At 37.5% G+C, this 20000-nt stretch overlaps 1 protein-coding gene across 1 annotated transcript in view; it reads right to left on the minus strand.

Moving 5' to 3' along the window:
• gbe1b (glucan (1,4-alpha-), branching enzyme 1b) overlaps nucleotides 1-20000 on the minus strand; it is a 179738-nt gene that overhangs the window by 2047 nt on the left and 157691 nt on the right. Inside the window, exons 15-16 of the mRNA XM_061972401.2 lie at nucleotides 11377-11494; nucleotides 1-464 (exon numbers count right to left, since the gene is read on the minus strand). The exon at nucleotides 1-464 is cut by the window's left edge and continues 2047 nt beyond it. Coding sequence (XP_061828385.1) covers nucleotides 402-464; nucleotides 11377-11494 — 181 coding nt within the window. The 3' untranslated portion in view covers nucleotides 1-401. The remainder of the gene's footprint in view (nucleotides 465-11376; nucleotides 11495-20000) is intronic.

Here is a 20000-nt window from a genome sequence, read left to right on the forward strand (position 1 = left end):
TATGGACTTTTTGTCCATGCTGGAACCAATTATTCATATTCGAACGGGACAAGCGGTAGAAAATGGATGGATGGACATTGTTTAAGAAGGAATACATACAAACTTTTCCGTTTGAGGACCAATTAAGTTCGTAAATGGAGGTTCCGCTGTATTATTGTATGAAAATGTTGCATAAGCGATCTATAATGAAGAATTAAGGCTACTGTTATGCAACAATATCAATCAATTGTGTGTGTGTGTGTGTGTGTGTGTGTGTGTGTGTGTGTGTGTGTGTGTGTGTGTGTGTGTGTGTTTGGGGGTGCATGCAGACACCAAGTGAGTCGGGAGTTGACACTTTAAAAGACAAAAGGTGATTGTTAACGCTCGGTCTGAGGGTGGAATCCATTTGTGAGGGCGGTGGTCTAATAACAGTAATCCATCTCCTCATTGGCCAGCACGATGGCGGTCCTGCAGGGGATGTACACCTGAGATGGGGGGATAAAGACAGAGGGAAGTGAGACGGCGGCGTAAAAAGGCGGCCATTGCTAAGCCGACGCCCTGATTGCGGAGATTGTCGGGGGGCCTCGGGAGAGCGACTCGGGCAGGATGAAGGAAAAGATGGCAACACAATGGAGGAGATTAATGCTGCGGAGGAAGGAAGGCAGGCTGACTTGGAGGGGAAAGAGAGTCAAGGTGAAAAAGTGGCGGCTGCTTGATGACAGCAAGGGGGCGCTGATGCCATTTATGGACAAGAATTGTTTGGAAAGTTAATCAGAAGCAGAAAAAGTTCAAAGAAAAAGTTCAGAATAATGTACACCAGTGCTATACACCGCTACTTTTGTTTTTTGCCACGCTTTGAACCCTGCGGCTTTTTAACAAAAATCCATTATTATACCAAATAATACATTGCGAGAATTGATTAGAGAACAGTGTTGAATTGAGAGTCGATTAGTCCAGTGTTTTTGAGCCAAGGCACAGTTTTTGCGTTGAGAAAATGCGGAGTCACACCACCAGGAGAAATCATTAAAAAAACTAAACTCAGTTGACAGTAAAAAGTTGTTGTCACAATTGTTGGATATGACTTTAAAGCATAACCAAGCATGCATCAATATAGCTCTTGTCTCAAAGTAGGTGTACTGTCACCACCTGTCACATCACACCCTGACTTATTTTGACTTTTTTTGCTGTTTTCCTGTGTGTACTGTTTTAGTTCTTGTCTTGCGCTCCTATTTTGGTGTTTTTTTCTCGTTTTTTGGTATTTTCCTGTAGCAGTTTCATGTCTTCTTTTGAGCGATATTTCCCGCATCTACTTTGTTTTAGCAATCAAGAATATTCCAGTTTTTAATCCTTCTTTGTGGGGACATTGTTGATTGTCATGTCATGTTCGGATGTACTTTGTGGACGCCGTCTTTGCTCCACAGTAAGTCTTTGCTGTCTTCCAGCATTCTGTTTTTGTTTACTGTGTAGCCAGTTCAGTTTTAGTTTCGTTCTGCATAGCCTTCCCTAAGCTTCAATGCCTTTTCTTAGGGGCACTCACCTTTTGTTTATTTTTGGTTTAAGCATTAGACACTCTTTTACCTGCACCCTGCCTCCCGCTGTTTCCCACATCTACAAAGCACCTACTGATATGGAAGAGTATTACACGGTTACTCTGCCGAGCTCTAGACAGCACCGACACTCGACAACAACACATCATTTGCAGACTATAATTACCGGTTTGCAAAAAATATTTTTAACCCAGATAGGTGAAATTAGATAATCTCCCACAGTGGTTGAAAAACACTGGGTTAGTCAACGCAGGAATCGTAATGGAATCAAATCGTTCGGTGGCCAAAGATTCAAACTCCTACTAATTACCGTAAATCCTGGACTTTAAGCCGTTACCCTGCGGCTTAACAAATGATGCGGCTTATTAATAATTTTTTTTCTTCACTGACTGCACTTTACATTGAGTAAACAACCTCAAAGTGCTACAGTGTATTAAAAAAACAAATAAATAAAAAGATAATAAAAAAAAAAAATACAAATAAAAACTAGAACAGCCAAATAGCTAAAACTAGTATGCATATATTTTTAAAAAAGGCTTTTAAAAAAAGAAGGGTTTTTAAGCCTTTTTTAAAAGTATCCACAGTCTGTGGTACCCTCAGGTGGTCAGGGAGAGCGTTCCACAGACTGTGGATGCTTTTAAAAAAGGCTTAGAAACCCTTCTTTTTAAAAAAAGCCTTTTAAAAAAAAAATATATATGCATACTAGTTTTAGCTATTTGGCTGTTCTAGTTTTTATTTTTATTTTTAAATACACTGTAGCACTTTGAGGTTGTTTACTCAATGTAAAGTGCTTCTTTTTTTTTTTTTTTTTTTTACAAATAAATCTATTATCATTATTATTATTATGAAAAGTCAGTGTTCAAAAACAAGAAAAAAAAATCACAAAAATTAGTGGTATTTTATTTGAACTAAGCAAAATTATCTGCCAATAGAACAAGAACATTTGGCTTGTCAAGACTTTCCAAAACAAGTAAAATTAGCTAACTTCAATGAACCCAAAAATACCTTAAAATAAGTATATTCTCACTAATAACAAGTGCACTTTTCTTGGTAGAAAAAAAAGAGAACTTTTTGCTCAATATGTTGAAAAATATTCTTAAATGAATTAAATGCTGTGCCATTATCTTGACATAATGATATGCACTCGGCATTACATTTCTTGAAACCAGCAAACTTATACTAAAAACTAATTTATTGTTCTTAATGGAAAAGCAACCGCTTGTTACTCTCGGGGTCTCCTAGCCGCTCAGGTAAATCATTTTGTCTAAAAATGCATTTTTCCATGGATAACATGACATCATCGCGCCAAGTGCGTGCTCTTTCAGTCAATTAGTTCACATATATACAGCCCGGCCCCCGGCCAAGATGTTTTTAATTGTAATTTTGAAGAATTTATCTGAATGTGCATGAACTATTTCTGTTCAAAATTGTTAGAAATGTTTAAATATTAACTGTCAGTTTGCTGTACTGTGCCAACTGTACTACTATAGGAGTACCTATTTTCTATTGTTTCATTGAAAATAAAACAGCAAAGTCCATTTGGCTGTCATCTGTTTTAATTATGAGACACAATTGTGTCAAAGTCATGATTTTTTTTTCATGCTTGAAATAAGAAATTATTACTTTAAAAAAGTAGTTTTATACTTGTGAGTGTTGATGACACAGCTTTGCAACAGTTGATATTCTAGTTTCAAGCATGTTTTACTCAATATAGGTCATCAAATCTCAGCAACAAGCTGTAATAGCTTACTGAGATCATTTAAGACCAAAACACTTAAAACAAGCAAAAGACTCTAACATAAAATCTGCTTAGTGACAAGAATTATCTTATCAGACAGAAAATAGACTTAGACTTAGACAAACTTTAATTGTTCCACACAGTAGCTCAGTTACGATGATGGAAAGTGTAAGGATGGAAAGGACAATGCAGGTATAAATAGACTAAATATAGCGATATAAAATATAACATATATACGTAATATTTACATAATATATGTACAGTATATTATATATACTGATATATTGATATAATCAATAATAAGCAATTATAATAATAATTATAATAATTATATAATATAATTATAATAATAATATAATATATAATAAGAAAATAAGCAAATATCACCCTTATTTGAGATATTTAATCTCACTTAGATTTCAGTTTTCGCAGTGTATAAACATTGAAGCAAGCGGTGCTTTAAAACATAGCTAGCTCGCGGCTAACGTCCCTCCACAGTGTTTTAGCAACTTCTAAATCACTAATCCTCTCCTCCCTGGCGACAAATAAAGTCAGTTTCTTACAAGTAGCATTATCACTGGAGGACGAGGAATAGGTAAACATGTTTCACTACACACCGTAGGAGGATACAATAGCTAACCGCTTCACTGCAAAAACTGAAATCTAAGTAACATTAAATATGTCAAATAAGGGTGATATTTGCTTATTTTCTGTCTGATAAGATAATTCTTCGCACTAAGCAGATTTTATGTTATAGTGTTTTACTTGTTTTAAGGGTTTTGGTCCTAAATGATCTCAGTAAGATATTACAACTTGTTGCTGAGATTTGATGACCTATATTGAGTAAAACATGCTTGAAACTAGAATATCAACTGATGCAAAGCTGTGTCATTAACTCTAAAGGCTTAGTGGCCACATGCGTGGACAGCACCTTTTAGCTCTTATTTACAAAATCGTGTACACTACTGAATTGGGGTCTTATGACCACTTATGTGGACACTTACACTGCCACCTGGTGGTGTCAGAAGAGTATAACATACAATGGAATTTGGAGAAAAAAAAGTGTGAAAATAAGAATTACACCTGGGGATAAGTTGATTGGCAACACTAAATTGGCCCTAGTGTGTGGATGTGACTGCGATGAGGTGGCGACTTGTCCAGGGTGTACCCCGCCTTCCGCCCGATTGTAGCTGAGATAGGCTCCAGCGCCCCCCGCGACCCCAAAGGGAATAAGCGGTAGAAAATGGATGGATGGATGGATACACATGAAATACACATTTGTGTACTTATGGACTAAGTACATCATATAAAAAGATGATTCTTAGTTTTTATTCTAATTAGGGTCCAATAAGCCCAAATAGCAAAGAGGAATAAAAAAAAAACATGTAAACAAACAGCTTGGGCCTTAAGATTAACACTCACAAGTATAAAACTACTTTCTTAAAGTAATAATTTCTTACTTCAAGCATGAAAAAAAAATTATTATACCGAGCGCATATCATTATGTCAAGATAATGGCACTAGCATTTACTTCATTTAAGAATATTTGTCAACATATTGAGCAAAAAGGTCTTTTTTTTCCTACCAAGAAAAGTGAACTTGTTATTAGTGAGAATATACTTATTTTAAGGTATTTTTGGGTTCATTGCGATTAGCTAATTGTACTTGTTTTGGAAAGTCTTGACAAGCCAAATGTTCTTGTTCTATTGGCAGATAATTTTGCTTTGTTCAAATAAAATACCTCTAATTTTTGTATTTTTTTCTCCCTTGTTTTTGAACACTGACTTTTTGCAGTGTAGCTAGTGCTCCTCAATGTAAACAAATGGGTGGATCGATACAAACATCGACTGTGATGATAACAAGTACAAGAGCCGTGTATATTACATTATTTATTATTAATAAAATATTTGTAAAAAATGTCTTTTGTCACACCAAATTAACGGGAAAATGGTGTCTCTTTTAGACTTATTTATACATTTTTCAGAAGCGGGAAGTAAAAGTAGTCATGTTGGCGGGTGCAACATTGTTCCTTAACAACGTGCTGCTGCACGCAATAAAACAGTTGTTAGGTGTCATGTGACTTGGAGAGTACCTGCTATTTATATTTAGAACAGAGTGCAGCTAATAGGCTCCTTGATCAATCTCCTTGATATTCCCAGCATGCTTTGCAGGCCGAGAGACACCGGCGACATTCCTCATCTGGCATTCTCGCCGAGCCAGCAGACATAAAACGCCCTTAGATTTCCCTGCAGACACGCCCGGGAGAACCAAGGAGAGCCATGCAATCTGCACACGTGCCGCTATTGTGTGTGCGTGTGTGTGTGTGTGTGTGTGTGTGTGTGTGTGTGTGTGTGTGTGTGTGTGTGCGTGTGTGTGTGTGTGTGTGTGTGTGACCCGCATACATTTACTGTGTGATGCATCGTATCATTTCTCTTTACAACATGACGGAAAAGATGTAAAGATATGAACATTAATATCGGGGTGCTGTTGAACATAAAGTACTTATTGCACAAACAGTGAAATATTCAACAAGAAATACTTATTGTGTAGGTTAAACTTGTGTCATTCAATAGCTTAGTGGCTCGAACAGTAATGTGTTGTTTACATACATTTAGCTAGCTAACTATACTCTTACTTAGTTACTTCAGTAATGTGTTGTTTACATACGTTTAGCTAGTTAACTATACTCTTACTTAGTTACTTCAGTAATGTGTTGTTTACATACGTTTAGCTAGCTAACTATACTCTTACTTAGTTACTACAGTAATGTGTTGTTTACTAAGTTTAACTAACTATACTCTTATTTAGTTATTTCAGTAATGTGTTGTTTACATACATTAAGCTACCTAACTCTAGTCTTACTTAGTTACTACAGTAATGTGTTGTTTACATAAGTTTAGCTAGCTAACTCTACTCTTACTTAGTTACTTCATTAATGTGTTGTTTACATAGGTTTAGCTAGCTAACTATACTCTTACTTAGTCAAATTAGTAATGTGTTGTTTACATACGTTTAGGTAGCTAACTATACTCTTATTTAGGTACTTCAGTAATGTGTTGTTTACATACGTTTAGCTAGCTAACTATACTCTTCCTTAGTTAGTTCAGTAATGTGTTGTTTACATACATTTAGCTGGCTTTTACTTCAGTAATGTGTTGTTTACATACATTTAGCTAGCTAACTATACTCTTAGTTAGTTCAGTAATGTGTTGTTTACATACGTTTAGCTAGCTAGCTATACTCTTACTTAGTTACTACAGTGATATGTTGTTTACTAAGTTTAACTAGCTAACTATACTCTTATTTAGTTATTTCAGTAATGTGTTGTTTACATACATTTAGCTACCTAACTGTAGTCTTACTTAGTTACTACAGTAATGTGTTGTTTACATGGGTTTAGCTAGCTAACTATACTCTTACTTAGTCAATTCAGTAATGTGTTGTTTACATACGTTTACCTAGCTAACTATACTCTTACTTAGGTACTTCAGTAATGTGTTTACACAAGTTTAGCTAGCTAACTATACTCTTACATAGTTATTTCAGTAATGTCTTGTTTACATACATTTAGCTAGCTAACTATACTCTTCCTTAGTTAGTTCAGTAATGTGTTGTTTACATACATTTAGCTAGCTTTTACTTCAGTAATGTGTTTACATACATTTAGTTAGCTAACTATACTCTTACTTAGTTACTTCAGTAATGTGTTGTTTACATACATTAAGCTAGCTAACAATACTCTTACTTTGTTATTTCAGTAAGGTGTTGTTTACATATGTTTAGCTAGCTAACTATACGCTTACTTAGGTACTTCAGAGTAATGTGTTGTTTACATAAGTTTAGCTAGCTAACTATACTCTTACTTAGTTATTTCAGTAATGTGTTGTTTACATAAGTTTAGCTAGCTAACTATACTCTTACTTAGTTACTTCAGTAATGTGTTGTTTACATACGTTTAGCTAACTAACTATACTCTTATTTAGTTACTTCAGTAATGTGTTGTTTACATACATTTAGCTAGCTAACTATACTCTTACTTAGTTACTACAGTAATGTGTTGTTTACATACGTTTAGCTAGATAACTATACTCTTACTTAGTTACTTCAGTAATGTGTTGTTTACATAAGTTTAGCTAGATAACTATACTCTTACTTAGTTACTTCAGTAATGTGTTGTTTACATACGTTTAGCTAGCTAACTATACTCTTACTTAGTTATTTCAGTAATGTGTTGTTTACATAAGTTTAAAGCAGGGGTGTCAAACTCAAATACAGAGTGGGCCAAAATTTAAAACTGAACAAAGCTGCGGGCCAAGGTTGAACAAATTAACCTTTTAATAGGGACCCAAACAAGTTTTGCATTAAATATTATATAACTTTATAGTGACATGCAAAATCGAGTTTCAAATGATAATAATAATAATAATTAAATAATATCAATGGCATATCAAATACAATTTAAATAAAATTTGAATGCCTCTTTTCTGTTTGCAGCCTTCTGAGGTAAATATCAACATTAACTTTTTCCACAGGCTAATAAATTTGAAAATAAAATAATGAATAAACCAACCATTCTGTACTTTAAAATGCTCAGTTTGCCACACACTGATCTAATCTGATGTGCCCAAGGCAGATACCTGCCATCTTTTCTTGGATGATAGTTCATTAATGTCGGGGCTCAGGCTTTGAGCTGAGGCAACCTTCATTATCGAACGAAGGTGTTCATCAGACATTATTTCTCGTATTCCACAGTCTTGGGGGCGTGCCTTACAGGCACTGCTTTTAACGTCCTCTACGAGCTGACGTCACGTCCGCTTTTCATCCATTCTAACAACGTGCCCACCCAGTCACAAGATATGAGCGGCTCCTGTACGCACACTCACGTAAATGCAAAGCATACTTCATCAACAGCGATACAGTTTACACTGAGGGTGGCCGTATAAGCAACTTTAACATTGTTAGAAATATACGCCACACTGTGAATCCACACCAAACAAGAATGACAAACACATTACGGGAGAACATCCGCACCGCAGCACAACATAAACACAACAGAACAAATACCCAGAACCCTTTGCAGCACTAACTCTTCCGGGACGCTACAATATACACCCCCGCTACCTCCAAACCCCCCTCCACACACACCCCTTGTAGCGTCCCGGAAGAGTTAGTGCTGCAAAGGGTTCTGGGTATTTCTTCTGTTGTGTTTATGTTTTGTTACGGTGCGGATGTTCTCCCGAAATGTGTTTGACATTCTTGTTTGGTGCGGGTTCACAGTGTGGCGCATATTTGTAACAGTGTTAAAGTTGTTTATACGGCCACCCTCAGTGTAACCTGTATCGCTGAAGATCAAGTATGCATTGCATTCACGTGTGTGTGCGTGCCAAAGTCGCACATATGTAACTGGGCCACAAGTCGTTGCACTGGACGAAAAGGGAACGTTACAATTCTCGGGAGGGGCACTGAAATTTGGGAGTCTCCCGGGAGGTTTGGCAAGTATGAGAATTAGCGGTGTACCGCGGCACCGCCGCTGTATATAATCGGCGGGCCAACTCTAGTGTTAATTTGATATCACCTCACGGGCCAAATTTGGCCCGCGGGCCAGAGTTTGACACCCATGCTCTAAAGTAACTATACTCTTACTTAGTTACTTCCTTGGTCAGTAGGGTGCAACAAAAAAATCGATTCATCTTATTCATCCATTCATAACTTTTACATTTACATGAAAAAAATAATAAAATGTTTTCGATTTAAAAAAAATAAAATAAACAGCTGGGATAGGCTCCAGCCACCCGCGACCCCCAGAGGGACAAGCGGTAGGAAATGGATGGATGGATAAATGAACAAAAAAAAGAAAAAAAAGAATAAATAATACAATTAAATTAAACAAATTCAAAAATAAATATAATATAAATAAATACATAAAATATAGATTCTAATCAAATAATTTAATTAAAAAAAAAAAAAAGTAAATTTTTTAAAATGAGAATTATTGTTTAAAAAGATGTTTTGAGGCCATCTCTAACATGCAACCTGTTTTCAAACAGTTCCTAAATAATACATTGCAAGAATTGGCTTGAATGGAGAATGGATTTTGAATGGAATCATCACCCCAGGGATTTCATCCAGTCGTTCGGCACCCAAAGATTCACCCCCCCCCCCCCCTCCGCCTGTCATCCCCGCCTAGAAGAATGATTTTACCTGCACCACTGTGCTACTGTACCTAATTAGCTTGTGTCTGAGGGAAATGAAAAGGTTCCACACAAACACAACACACACACACAAGTGAAAGTAACAGCTGCTCAATAGAAGGGCGTGGGCGGCGTTCACACCCCCACTGACGCTCTGGTCTGATTATGCTTGTCATAACAACAACAAAGACGGCGGCGAGGGAGGAGGAAGAGGAGGAGGAGGAGGAAGCGCCTGTTGTACGGCGGGAGGAAGACATGTGATACAGACGCATCTACAGCGTTTTAATGAACAAGTACGAAGCGTTGATTAGCCACCTCTTACGAGCCGTATTTGATGATTTAGAATGCATAAAATAAGGAAAAAAGATGTGTTCTCGTTTAAAGGAATCTAGTTACCTCGTTTGGCCCCGTATTAGAACCAATATCGTCAATATCATTATTAATATTAGTAACAGCGCTCGCTCGGCTGCATTGGCAGAAAACATGACAGAAACAGTCCCATACAACAGTGGTCCCCAACCTTTTCGTAGCTGCGGACCGGTCAACGCTTGAAAATTTGTCTCACGGACCGGGGTGGGGGTGGGATGGGGGGGTATTATTTTTGTATTATTTTATTTATTTTTTTGTCATAAAGAAATACAATCATGTGTGCTTACGGACTGTATCCCTGCAGACTGTATTGATTTATATTGATATATAATGTATATATTGTGTTTTTTATGTTGATTTAATAAAAAATTATTATTTATTTTTATTTCTTGTGCGGCCCGGTACCAATCGGTCCACGGCCCGGTGGTTGGGGACCACTGCCATACAAGACACCATATGCTTATCATTATCTATGCCAGGAGTTTACGTAATCGCCAGAGTTTGTCTGTCATTTGGCAACGTAGCTCCAAAAGTTATGTATGGATTTTCATGAAATTTCAAGACCATGTTAGAAATAGGATAAGGAACAATTAAATAGATTTTGGGGCTGATCCGGATCACTATCTGGATTTAGTATTTTTCTTTTTTAATGATTCTTAATTTTTTTGAGTAAGGGCCTGGTAAAGGACCTTATCAAATTATAATCGTTATAAAAATAATAATATTGTAATAAATGATCAAAACAACCACAAATAATACCATTAATAAACATTATTAGTTCATTAAAATTAGTAATAATAGAAATAGCAAAATTGATTAAAAAAATAATTATTATATTAATATTAACTAATATTATACATTGTGTATAAAATAATTGTATATATTAATATTCATTATTATTATTATATTACTATTAAATATTATATACAATAATAATAATATTGTTATTATTTGTAATAATAATATATACTTTAATATACTAATATACTTTGGACTTGAAACCTCATTATCATTGAATAATTTTATGAGTTTGCCTCTAACTACTTAATGAAAACTATTTTATGCAAAAAAATGTTTATATCTAAATCTAAAACAATGTCATAGTGTATATATAAAAAAAAAACGTAAATACTAAAATTTAGGAAAACAGTTACTGTTACAAAATAACAAAAAAAAAAGCAACAATGTAAGAACATTGGAATGTTATAATGTAAACAAAACAAGTCAAATAAACTTCCATTACTATAACATGGGTACAAATAACATGTGTAGAGCAGGGCAGGGAGGGGAGGGATGATGTGTGCCTAAGTGAGCAACAAAGAGAGAAATTACAAGTAAAGTAGCGATTAAATACCCATAATGGTATCGAAACTTTCGACATTTCCAACGATACGCCCAGCCCTAACATGTGCATTGCATTGTGGGACGACTCACTTTGACTTGCAACACATAAGTGCGACTTCATCTTTGTGGCAGTGTAAAAGGAAGCGCAATTTAAGCTCGCATGCGTATTTATTTCCACGCTGAGGAGGAGAACACACGGCGTGCGTACCTGGATGGAATTAGCGCGGCCTTTGAAGGGCTGCGGCTCAGTGAAGAACTCGGTGTTGTGGTCCAGCCGTCCATGTCCACCATACACGCTCTCATCCGAGTCCAGCTTGATTTTGTACCTGACAGACGTGAGTTAGGGAATAGTGACGGCAGGAAAGGACATGGATATAATCATTCCATACTCAAAAGTTGACATACACTTGTAAAGAACATCATGTCATGGCTGAATTGAGTTTCCAAGAATTTCTGCAATTCTTATTTTGTTGTGATAGAGTGATTGGAGCACATACTTGTTGGTCACAAAAAACTTTCATGAAGTCATGAATTTATTATGGGTCTACTGAAAATGTGAGCAAATGTGCTGGGTCAAAAGTATACATACAGCAATGTTAATATTTGCTTACATGTCCCTTGGCAAGTTTACCTGCAATACCTAGAGCAGGGGTGCTCATTACGTCGATCGCGATCTACCGGTCGATCTCGGAGGGTGTGTCAGTCGATCACCAGCCAGGCATTAAAAAAATAGTCCTAAAAATGAGCGATCATAAATCTTCACTATGACGTCACTTTCGTCACTTGATTGACATTCACGGCACCCGAGGGTCTTCTGAGATGACGCTGGCTGCCGCCAGCTCATTAAAATTACCGACTGGAAGGCGAGAAACACTTTATTTCAACAGACTCTGGCGCCGTACCTGTCGTCAAAACTCCAAAGACCGACTGCACAGTTGCACAATAAAAGCTCTGCTTCATCCTGCCTGCGCTACCAAAATAAGAGTCTCAGAAAGCTGGCGTGCACAAGCTAGCAAGCTACGGAGTTTGCCGACAATGTATTTCTTGTAAAGTGTATACAAAGGAGTACGGAAGCTGGATAAATAAGATGGCAAAAACCAACCATTTTCATGTGGTATTGGACAGAAAGGAGGACTTTTTTTCTCCTCCATTCGAAAATGCGGACCTTATCAGCACCACTGCATAATCAATGCAAGCCATCAGAATCAGGTAATACACCAACTTATATTCTTGTCTTCATGAAAGAAAGGAATCTATATGTGTTAAACATGCTTGTATTATCTTTAACCACCTTTAACTTATTAACAATATTAACTATATGTGTTAAACATGCTTGTATTATCTTTAACCACCTTTAAGTTGTTAACAATATTAACTATATGTGTTAAACATGCTTGTTTTATCTTTATACACTTTTAACTTATCAACAATATTAACTATATGTGTTAAACATGCTTGTATTATCTTTAAACACTTTTAACTTATCAACAATATTAACTATATGTGTTAAACATGCTTGTATTATCTTTAAACGCCTTTAAGTTGTTAACAATATTAACTATATGTATTAAACATACTTGTATTATCATTAAACACCTTTAATGTATTAACAATATTAACTATATGTGTTAAACATGCTTGCATTATCATTAAACACCTTTAACTTGTTAACAAAAACATATATTTCATAAATAAGTAAATATAAATTATATATATGAATGAGGTAGATCCCCACGACTTGATCAATTGAAAAGTAGCTCGCCTGCAGAAAAAGTGTGAGCACCCCTGACCTAGAGGCTCCGCTGTGAGCTCCACAGGACACGCCCCCGCGTTTGCCGCAGCCGGAGACAATCTGCAATGAGCGCACCTGGACCTGATGAGAGGGAGCTGAATAAAGGACCAGTGGACCCAAGGATCCTGGCGGGAACTTAGTTTCTCAATGGTGTACCGTAAGCCGACACAAGCTTTATGCTCTCTTTTGCTCTCTTCGTGTTTCTTCCCCGTGCTTGATTTGTCCCTTGTCTTCCCCCTTGTTTTCCTTCCGTCGCCTTGGCTTCGAGCTGTGCGTCTCGCTCCCTTGAACTCCCCCCCCTGGATCTCGACTGCCTTCCCGGATCTCGACCCCCTCGCATGGACACGTACTCTGACGCTTCTCTCTCTCACCCCTGGATCTTTCGCCTGCTTACGGACATCCTTTTTGCCTCGCCCTTTTGGACTTTCAGTTTGGAACAACACCTCCCGGTAACACTAAACAGATAACTGCTTCACATAGTTTCACACCATACACACTCTTGAATTTAGTCTCACTCCATTCTATAGTTTATTAAGTATATTCTTTCCTGACTTGTTCAAGTCAATGATTCGTTTTTTTCAGATCTGTGCTGAGTTCCTTTGACTTTCCCATTGTCGCGTTTGTAACCGAGTCTAATGACTGCATCACATGAGCCCTATTTAAATGGACTCAGAGAAGTCAACAGGTGTCGTCAATCATAATCACTCACATGAAGTTAAGAGGCCATGCCATGAAGATAATTTGATATAATTGTAACTTTTCTACATCACTAAAATTGATAATGTATGTTGCTGTATGTACAAACCCCATTTCCATATGAGTTGGGAAATTGTGTTAGATGTAAATATAAATGGAATACAATGATTTGCAAATCATTTTCAACCCATATTCAGTTGAATATGCTACAAAGACAACATATTTGATGTTCAAACTGATAAACCTTTTTTTTTTTTTTTTGCAAATACAGAACAGGTGGGTGCCATGATTGGGTATAAAAGTAGATTCCATGAAATGCTCAGTCATTCACAAACAAGGATGGGGCGAGGGTCACCACTTTGTCAACAAATGCGTGAGCAAATTGTTGAACAGTTTAAGAAAAACCTTTCTCAACCAGCTATTGCAAGGAATTTAGGGATTTCACCATCTACGCTCCGTAATATCATCAAAGGGTTCAGAGAATCTGGAGAAATCACTGCACGTACGCAGCTAAGCCTGTGACATTCGATCCCTCAGGCTGTACTGCATCAACAAGCGACATCAGTGTGTAAAGGATATCACCACATGGGCACAGGAACACTTCAGAAACCCACTGTCAGTAACTACAGTTGGTGCTACATCTGTAAGTGCAAGTTAAAACTCTCCTATGAAAGGCGAAAACCGTTTATCAACAATACCCAGTTTCCTTATAATATTCAGACTCAACTTCAAACTTGTTTACTTTTTTACTTAGAAAATGATATTATAATAATAAATAATATTAAGACTAGCCTCATATTTTTTTCTTTGTACAATTCTGGCTTTTTCTTTGTAATATTCACACTTAAGTTTCATAATATTTTGCCTTCTTTCTCGTGTGGTCGATTTTTTTAGCATAACATTTAAACTTTATTTTTATATCCTTTCATATTGAACATTTTTCCTTGAAAATAGTCTTTTTTTTCTTGTAATATTCAGACTCAATTTCAAACTTGTTTCCTTTTTTTTTCATTGAAAATTATGATCTTTTTTCTTGTAATATTAAGACTAGTCTCATAATATTTTTTTCTTATAAAATTAATTAGTCTGGTATTTTTTCTGCTTTTATTCTTGTAAAATTCAGTGTTGACTTTAGGGGGAAAAAATTTAATTTTGTAACATTTTATTTTAGTCTCGTAATATTGAAAATGTTTTCTTGTAAAATAGTCTTTTTTTACTTGTAATATTCAGACTCAACTTCAAACTCGTTTTCTTTTTTTTTTCATTGAAAATTATGATAATTTTACTTGTAATATTAAGACTAGCCTCGTAATATTTTTTTTCTTGTAAAACTTTTATCCAGATTTTTTTCCTGGTAACAAAGTGTTGACTTTAGGGGGAAAAAATGTGATGAGTCATCATTTTACAAGAATTAAGACAAAATATCATGAAACTGAAAATATTATATTACAAGAATAAAGTCAGAATTCTGTCAGGGGAAAAAAAGCAAACTGTTTTGAAGTTAAAGTCCGAAAAAAGGAGAAAGAAAAAATAATCAAAAAAAAGTTTTAATTTGACGAGAAAAAGGCAACATTTTAGGAATCTTAAATCTGAATTTTGCAAAAGTAAAAAGGCTTTTATTCTTGTAAAATTTTGCCTTTTTTCCTTGCAATATTCACACTTAAGCTTCATAATATTTTGCCTTCTTTTTTGTGTGGTCGATTATTTTAGCATTCTTCTGCCGTCGTGGTAGTTCTTAAATCTACCGTCTTATGCCTGCTCCGCCGTTGAGGTCTTCACCGTATCCCTGGCTAGTGGGCAGTCAGGTACTCTGCCTTTGCCAAGGGCCACCTGGGGTAACAGTAGTAAAGGGGTTAACCTCCTAGTGCCCCAAGACCCCATAGAGGAGCCTCCACTGCCGCATGCACTTTAACGTCATGCCCAGGACCGGTATATAAGACTGTGTCTCATATACAGGTGCGCTCTAGAGTCCAGGAAAATACGTTTGTTTTGTCACCAGCAGGCTGCCAAGGTACCAAAGGGCTAAAACTAACCCTTTGCAGCTTTTTACCCAAGAACATGGAGACAAAAACACCAAACTTCCCAATCATTGGAAAGGTGACACCAGCCTCTGAGCAATCTCAGGGAGGATCTCCAACCTGCAACACGTCTCTTTGTTGGTCCAATCCCAACAATGAACTAAGCTCCTCCTCCTCCACAAGAACAAACAATTCAATTTGTGGCCTTTCCCGAGGAGAACAATCAAGGAGAGTCCATCTCCACGTGAAGGACAGGAGGACATGTTGGGAAAGAGGAATGGAGATGTTTTCCAGCAGACACTTAGCAGCCTCTTCAAACACGCACGCCGCTTAAAAGTCATCCACTCAGCTGGAAAGGACTCTTTTTTTTCCCCCCCAGGTGTGATGGTATGGAGGACCTACTCGCCATGTTGGATGGAGAGGACCACAACGACTCTTCACCGGTTTTCACGCCCGCGACTCTCCAGCGCGTCCTAGTGCTCTTGACTCCACCTTGTAGCGGCCATCGGGTTTGTGGCGGAAAAACAAAGCATGGCAACGACTTCATGCTGGTGGAAAAAGATAATGGTGGGATACCATATTGTTCTGCCATGTTACTTTATGTGGACACCACACCATTTGATCTGTTCCTCTACATCATTTTATGTGTTCTTCCATGTTATTTTATATTGTCCGCCATGTTATTCTATGTGGATGCCACACCATTTTATGTGTTCCTCTACATCATTTTATATTGGCCCGCAAATTTATTTTGTGTTCCGCCTTGTTATTTTATAAAAACGGCATAACATTTTTTTTTGTGCCTTACCACATTATTTTAAATGGTTTGCCACACCATTTTCTGTTCCTCCATGATTTTCTACATAACATAATTTTATATTGTCTGCCGTTTTATTTCATGTGGACGCCACACCATTTTGTGCGTGCCCGCCACATCATATAGCATCGCCCACCACATCATTTATTCTGGCCCGCTACATCATTTTATGTGTTCCGCCATCTTATATTATGTGTACGCCACACCATTTCATGTGTTCTACTATGTTATTTTATGTAGATACCACACCATTTTATGTGTTCCGCCATCTTATTTTATGTTTACGCCACACCATTTTATGTGTTCTACCATGTTATTTTATGTGGACGCCACACCATTTTATGTGTTCCAGCACTTTATTTTATGTGGACGCCACACCATTTTATGTGTTCCGCCATGTTATTTTATGTGGACGCCACACCATTTTATGTGTTCCACCATGTTATTTTATGTGGACGCCACACCATTTAACGTCACCCACCACTTCATTTTATTTGGCCCGCCAATTTATTTTATGTGTTCCGCCATGTTATTTTATGTGGACGACATACCATTTTATATGTTCCACCATGTTATTTTATGTGGACACCACACCATTTTATGTGTTCCACCATGTTATTTTATGTGGACGCCACACCATTTTATGTGGTCCGCCATGGTATTTCATGGTGGACGCCACACCGTTTTATGTTGTTCGTCATGTTATTGCATTTGGACGCCACACCATTTTATGTGTTCCACCATGTTATTTTATGTGGACACCACACCATTTTATGTGTTCCACCATGTTATTTTATGTGGACACCACACCATTTTACCGCCATGGTATTTCATGGTGGGCGCCACACCGTTTTATGTTGTCCGTCATGTTATTGCAATAGGACACCACACCATTTTATGTGTTCCACCATGTTATTTTATGTGGACGCCACACCATTTAACGTCACCCGGAACTTCATTTTATTTGGCCCGCCACTTTATTTTATGTGTTTCGCCATGTTATTTTATGTGGACGCCACACCATTTTATGTGTTCTACAATGTTATTTTATGTGGACGCCACACCATTTTATGTATTCCACCATGTTATTTTATGTGGACGCCACACCATTTAACGTCACCCACCACTTCATTTTATTTGGCCCGCCAATTTATTTTATGTGTTCCGCCATGTTATTTTATGTGGTCGACATACAATTTTATATGTTCCACCATGTTATTTTATGTGGACACCACACCATTTTATGTGTTCCACCATGTTATTTTATGTGGACGCCACACCATTTTATGTGGTCCGCCATGGTATTTCATGGTGGACGCCACACCGTTTTATGTTGTCCGTCATGTTATTGCATTTGGATGCCACACCATTTTATGTGTTCCACCATGTTATTTTATGTGGACACCACACCATTTTACCGCCATGGTATTTCATGTTGGGCGCCACACCGTTTTATGTTGTCCGTCATGTTATTGCAATAGGACGCCACACCATTTTATGTGTTCCACCATGTTATTTTATGTGGACGCCACACCATTTTATGTGGTCCGCCATGGTATTTCATGGTGGACGCCACACCGTTTTATGTTGTCCGTCATGTTATTGCATTTGGATGCCACACCATTTTATGTGTTCCACCATGTTATTTTATGTGGACACCACACCATTTTACCGCCATGGTATTTCATGTTGGGCGCCACACCGTTTTATGTTGTCCGTCATGTTATTGCAATAGGACGCCACACCATTTTATGTGTTCCACCATGTTATTTTATGTGGACAACACACCATTTTATGTGGTCCGCCATGGTATTTCATGGTGGACGCCACACCGTTTTATGTTGTCCGTCATGTTATTGCATTTGGATGCCACACCATTTCATGTGTTCCACCATGTTATTTTATGTGGACGCCACACCATTTTACGGCCATGGTATTTCATGGAGGGCGCCACACCGTTTTATGTTGTCCGTCATGTTATTGTAATAGGACGCCACACCATTTTATGTGTTCCACCATGTTATTTTATGTGGACGCCACACCATTTAACGTCACCCAGAACTTCATTTTATTTGGCATGCCACTTTATTTTATGTGTTTCACCAATTTATTTCATGTGTTCCGCCATGTTATTTTATGTGGACGCCATACCATTTTATATGTTCCACCATGTTATTTTAGGTGGACACCACACCATTTTATGTGTTCCACCATCTTATTTTATGTGGACGCCACACCATTTTATGTGGGCTGCCATGGTATTTCATGGTGGGCGCCACACCGTTTTATGTTGTCCGTCATGTTATTGCAATAGGACGCCACACCATTTTATGTGTTCCACCATGTTATTTTATGTGGGAGCCACACCATTTAACGTCACCCACCACTTCATTTTATTTGGCCCGCCAATTTATTTTATGTGTTCCGCCATGTTATTTTATGTGGACGACATACCATTTTATATGTTCCACCATGTTATTTTATGTGGACACCACACCATTTTATGTGTTCCACCATGTTATTTTATGTGGACGCCACACCATTTTATGTGGTCCGCCATGGTATTTCATGGTGGACGCCACACCGTTTTATGTTGTCCGTCATGTTATTGCATTTGGATGCCACACCATTTTATGTGTTCCACCATGTTATTTTATGTGGACGCCACACCTTTTTACCGCCATGGTATTTCATGGTGGACGCCACACCATTTAACGTCACCCATAACTTCATTTTATTTGGCATGCCACTTTATTTTATGTGTTTCACCAATTTATTTCATGTGTTCCGCCATGTTATTTTATGTGGACGCCATACCATTTTATATGTTCCACCATGTTATTTTAGGTGGACACCACACCATTTTATGTGTTCCACCATCTTATTTTATGTGGACGCCACACCATTTTATGTGGGCTGCCATGGTATTTCATGGTGGGCGCCACACCGTTTTATGTTGTCCGTCATGTTATTGCAATAGGACGCCACACCATTTTATGTGTTCCACCATGTTATTTTATGTGGGAGCCACACCATTTAACGTCACCCACGACTTCATTTTATTTGGCCCGCCAATTTATTTTATGTGTTCCGCCATGTTATTTTATGTGGACGCCATACCATTTTATATGTTCCACCATGTTATTTTAGGTGGACACCACACCATTTTATGTGTTCCACTATCTTATTTTATGTGGACGCCACACCATTTTACCGCTATGGTATTTCATGGTGGGCGCCACACCGTTTTATGTTGTCCGTCATGTTATTGCAATAGGACGCCACACCATTTTATGTGTTCCACCATGTTATTTTATGTGGACGCCACACCATTTAACGTCACCCGGAACTTCATTTTATTTGGCCCGCCACTTTATTTTATGTCTTTCGCAATGTTATTTTATGTGGACGCCACACCACTTTATGTGTTCCACCATGTTATTTTATGTGGACGCCACACCATTTAACACCACCCACCACTTCATTTTATTTGGCCTGCCACTTTATTT

The sequence above is a fragment of the Nerophis lumbriciformis genome, linkage group LG17, assembly GCF_033978685.3.
Source record: "Nerophis lumbriciformis linkage group LG17, RoL_Nlum_v2.1, whole genome shotgun sequence".
In the NCBI taxonomy this organism is placed as follows: Eukaryota; Metazoa; Chordata; class Actinopteri; order Syngnathiformes; family Syngnathidae; genus Nerophis; species Nerophis lumbriciformis.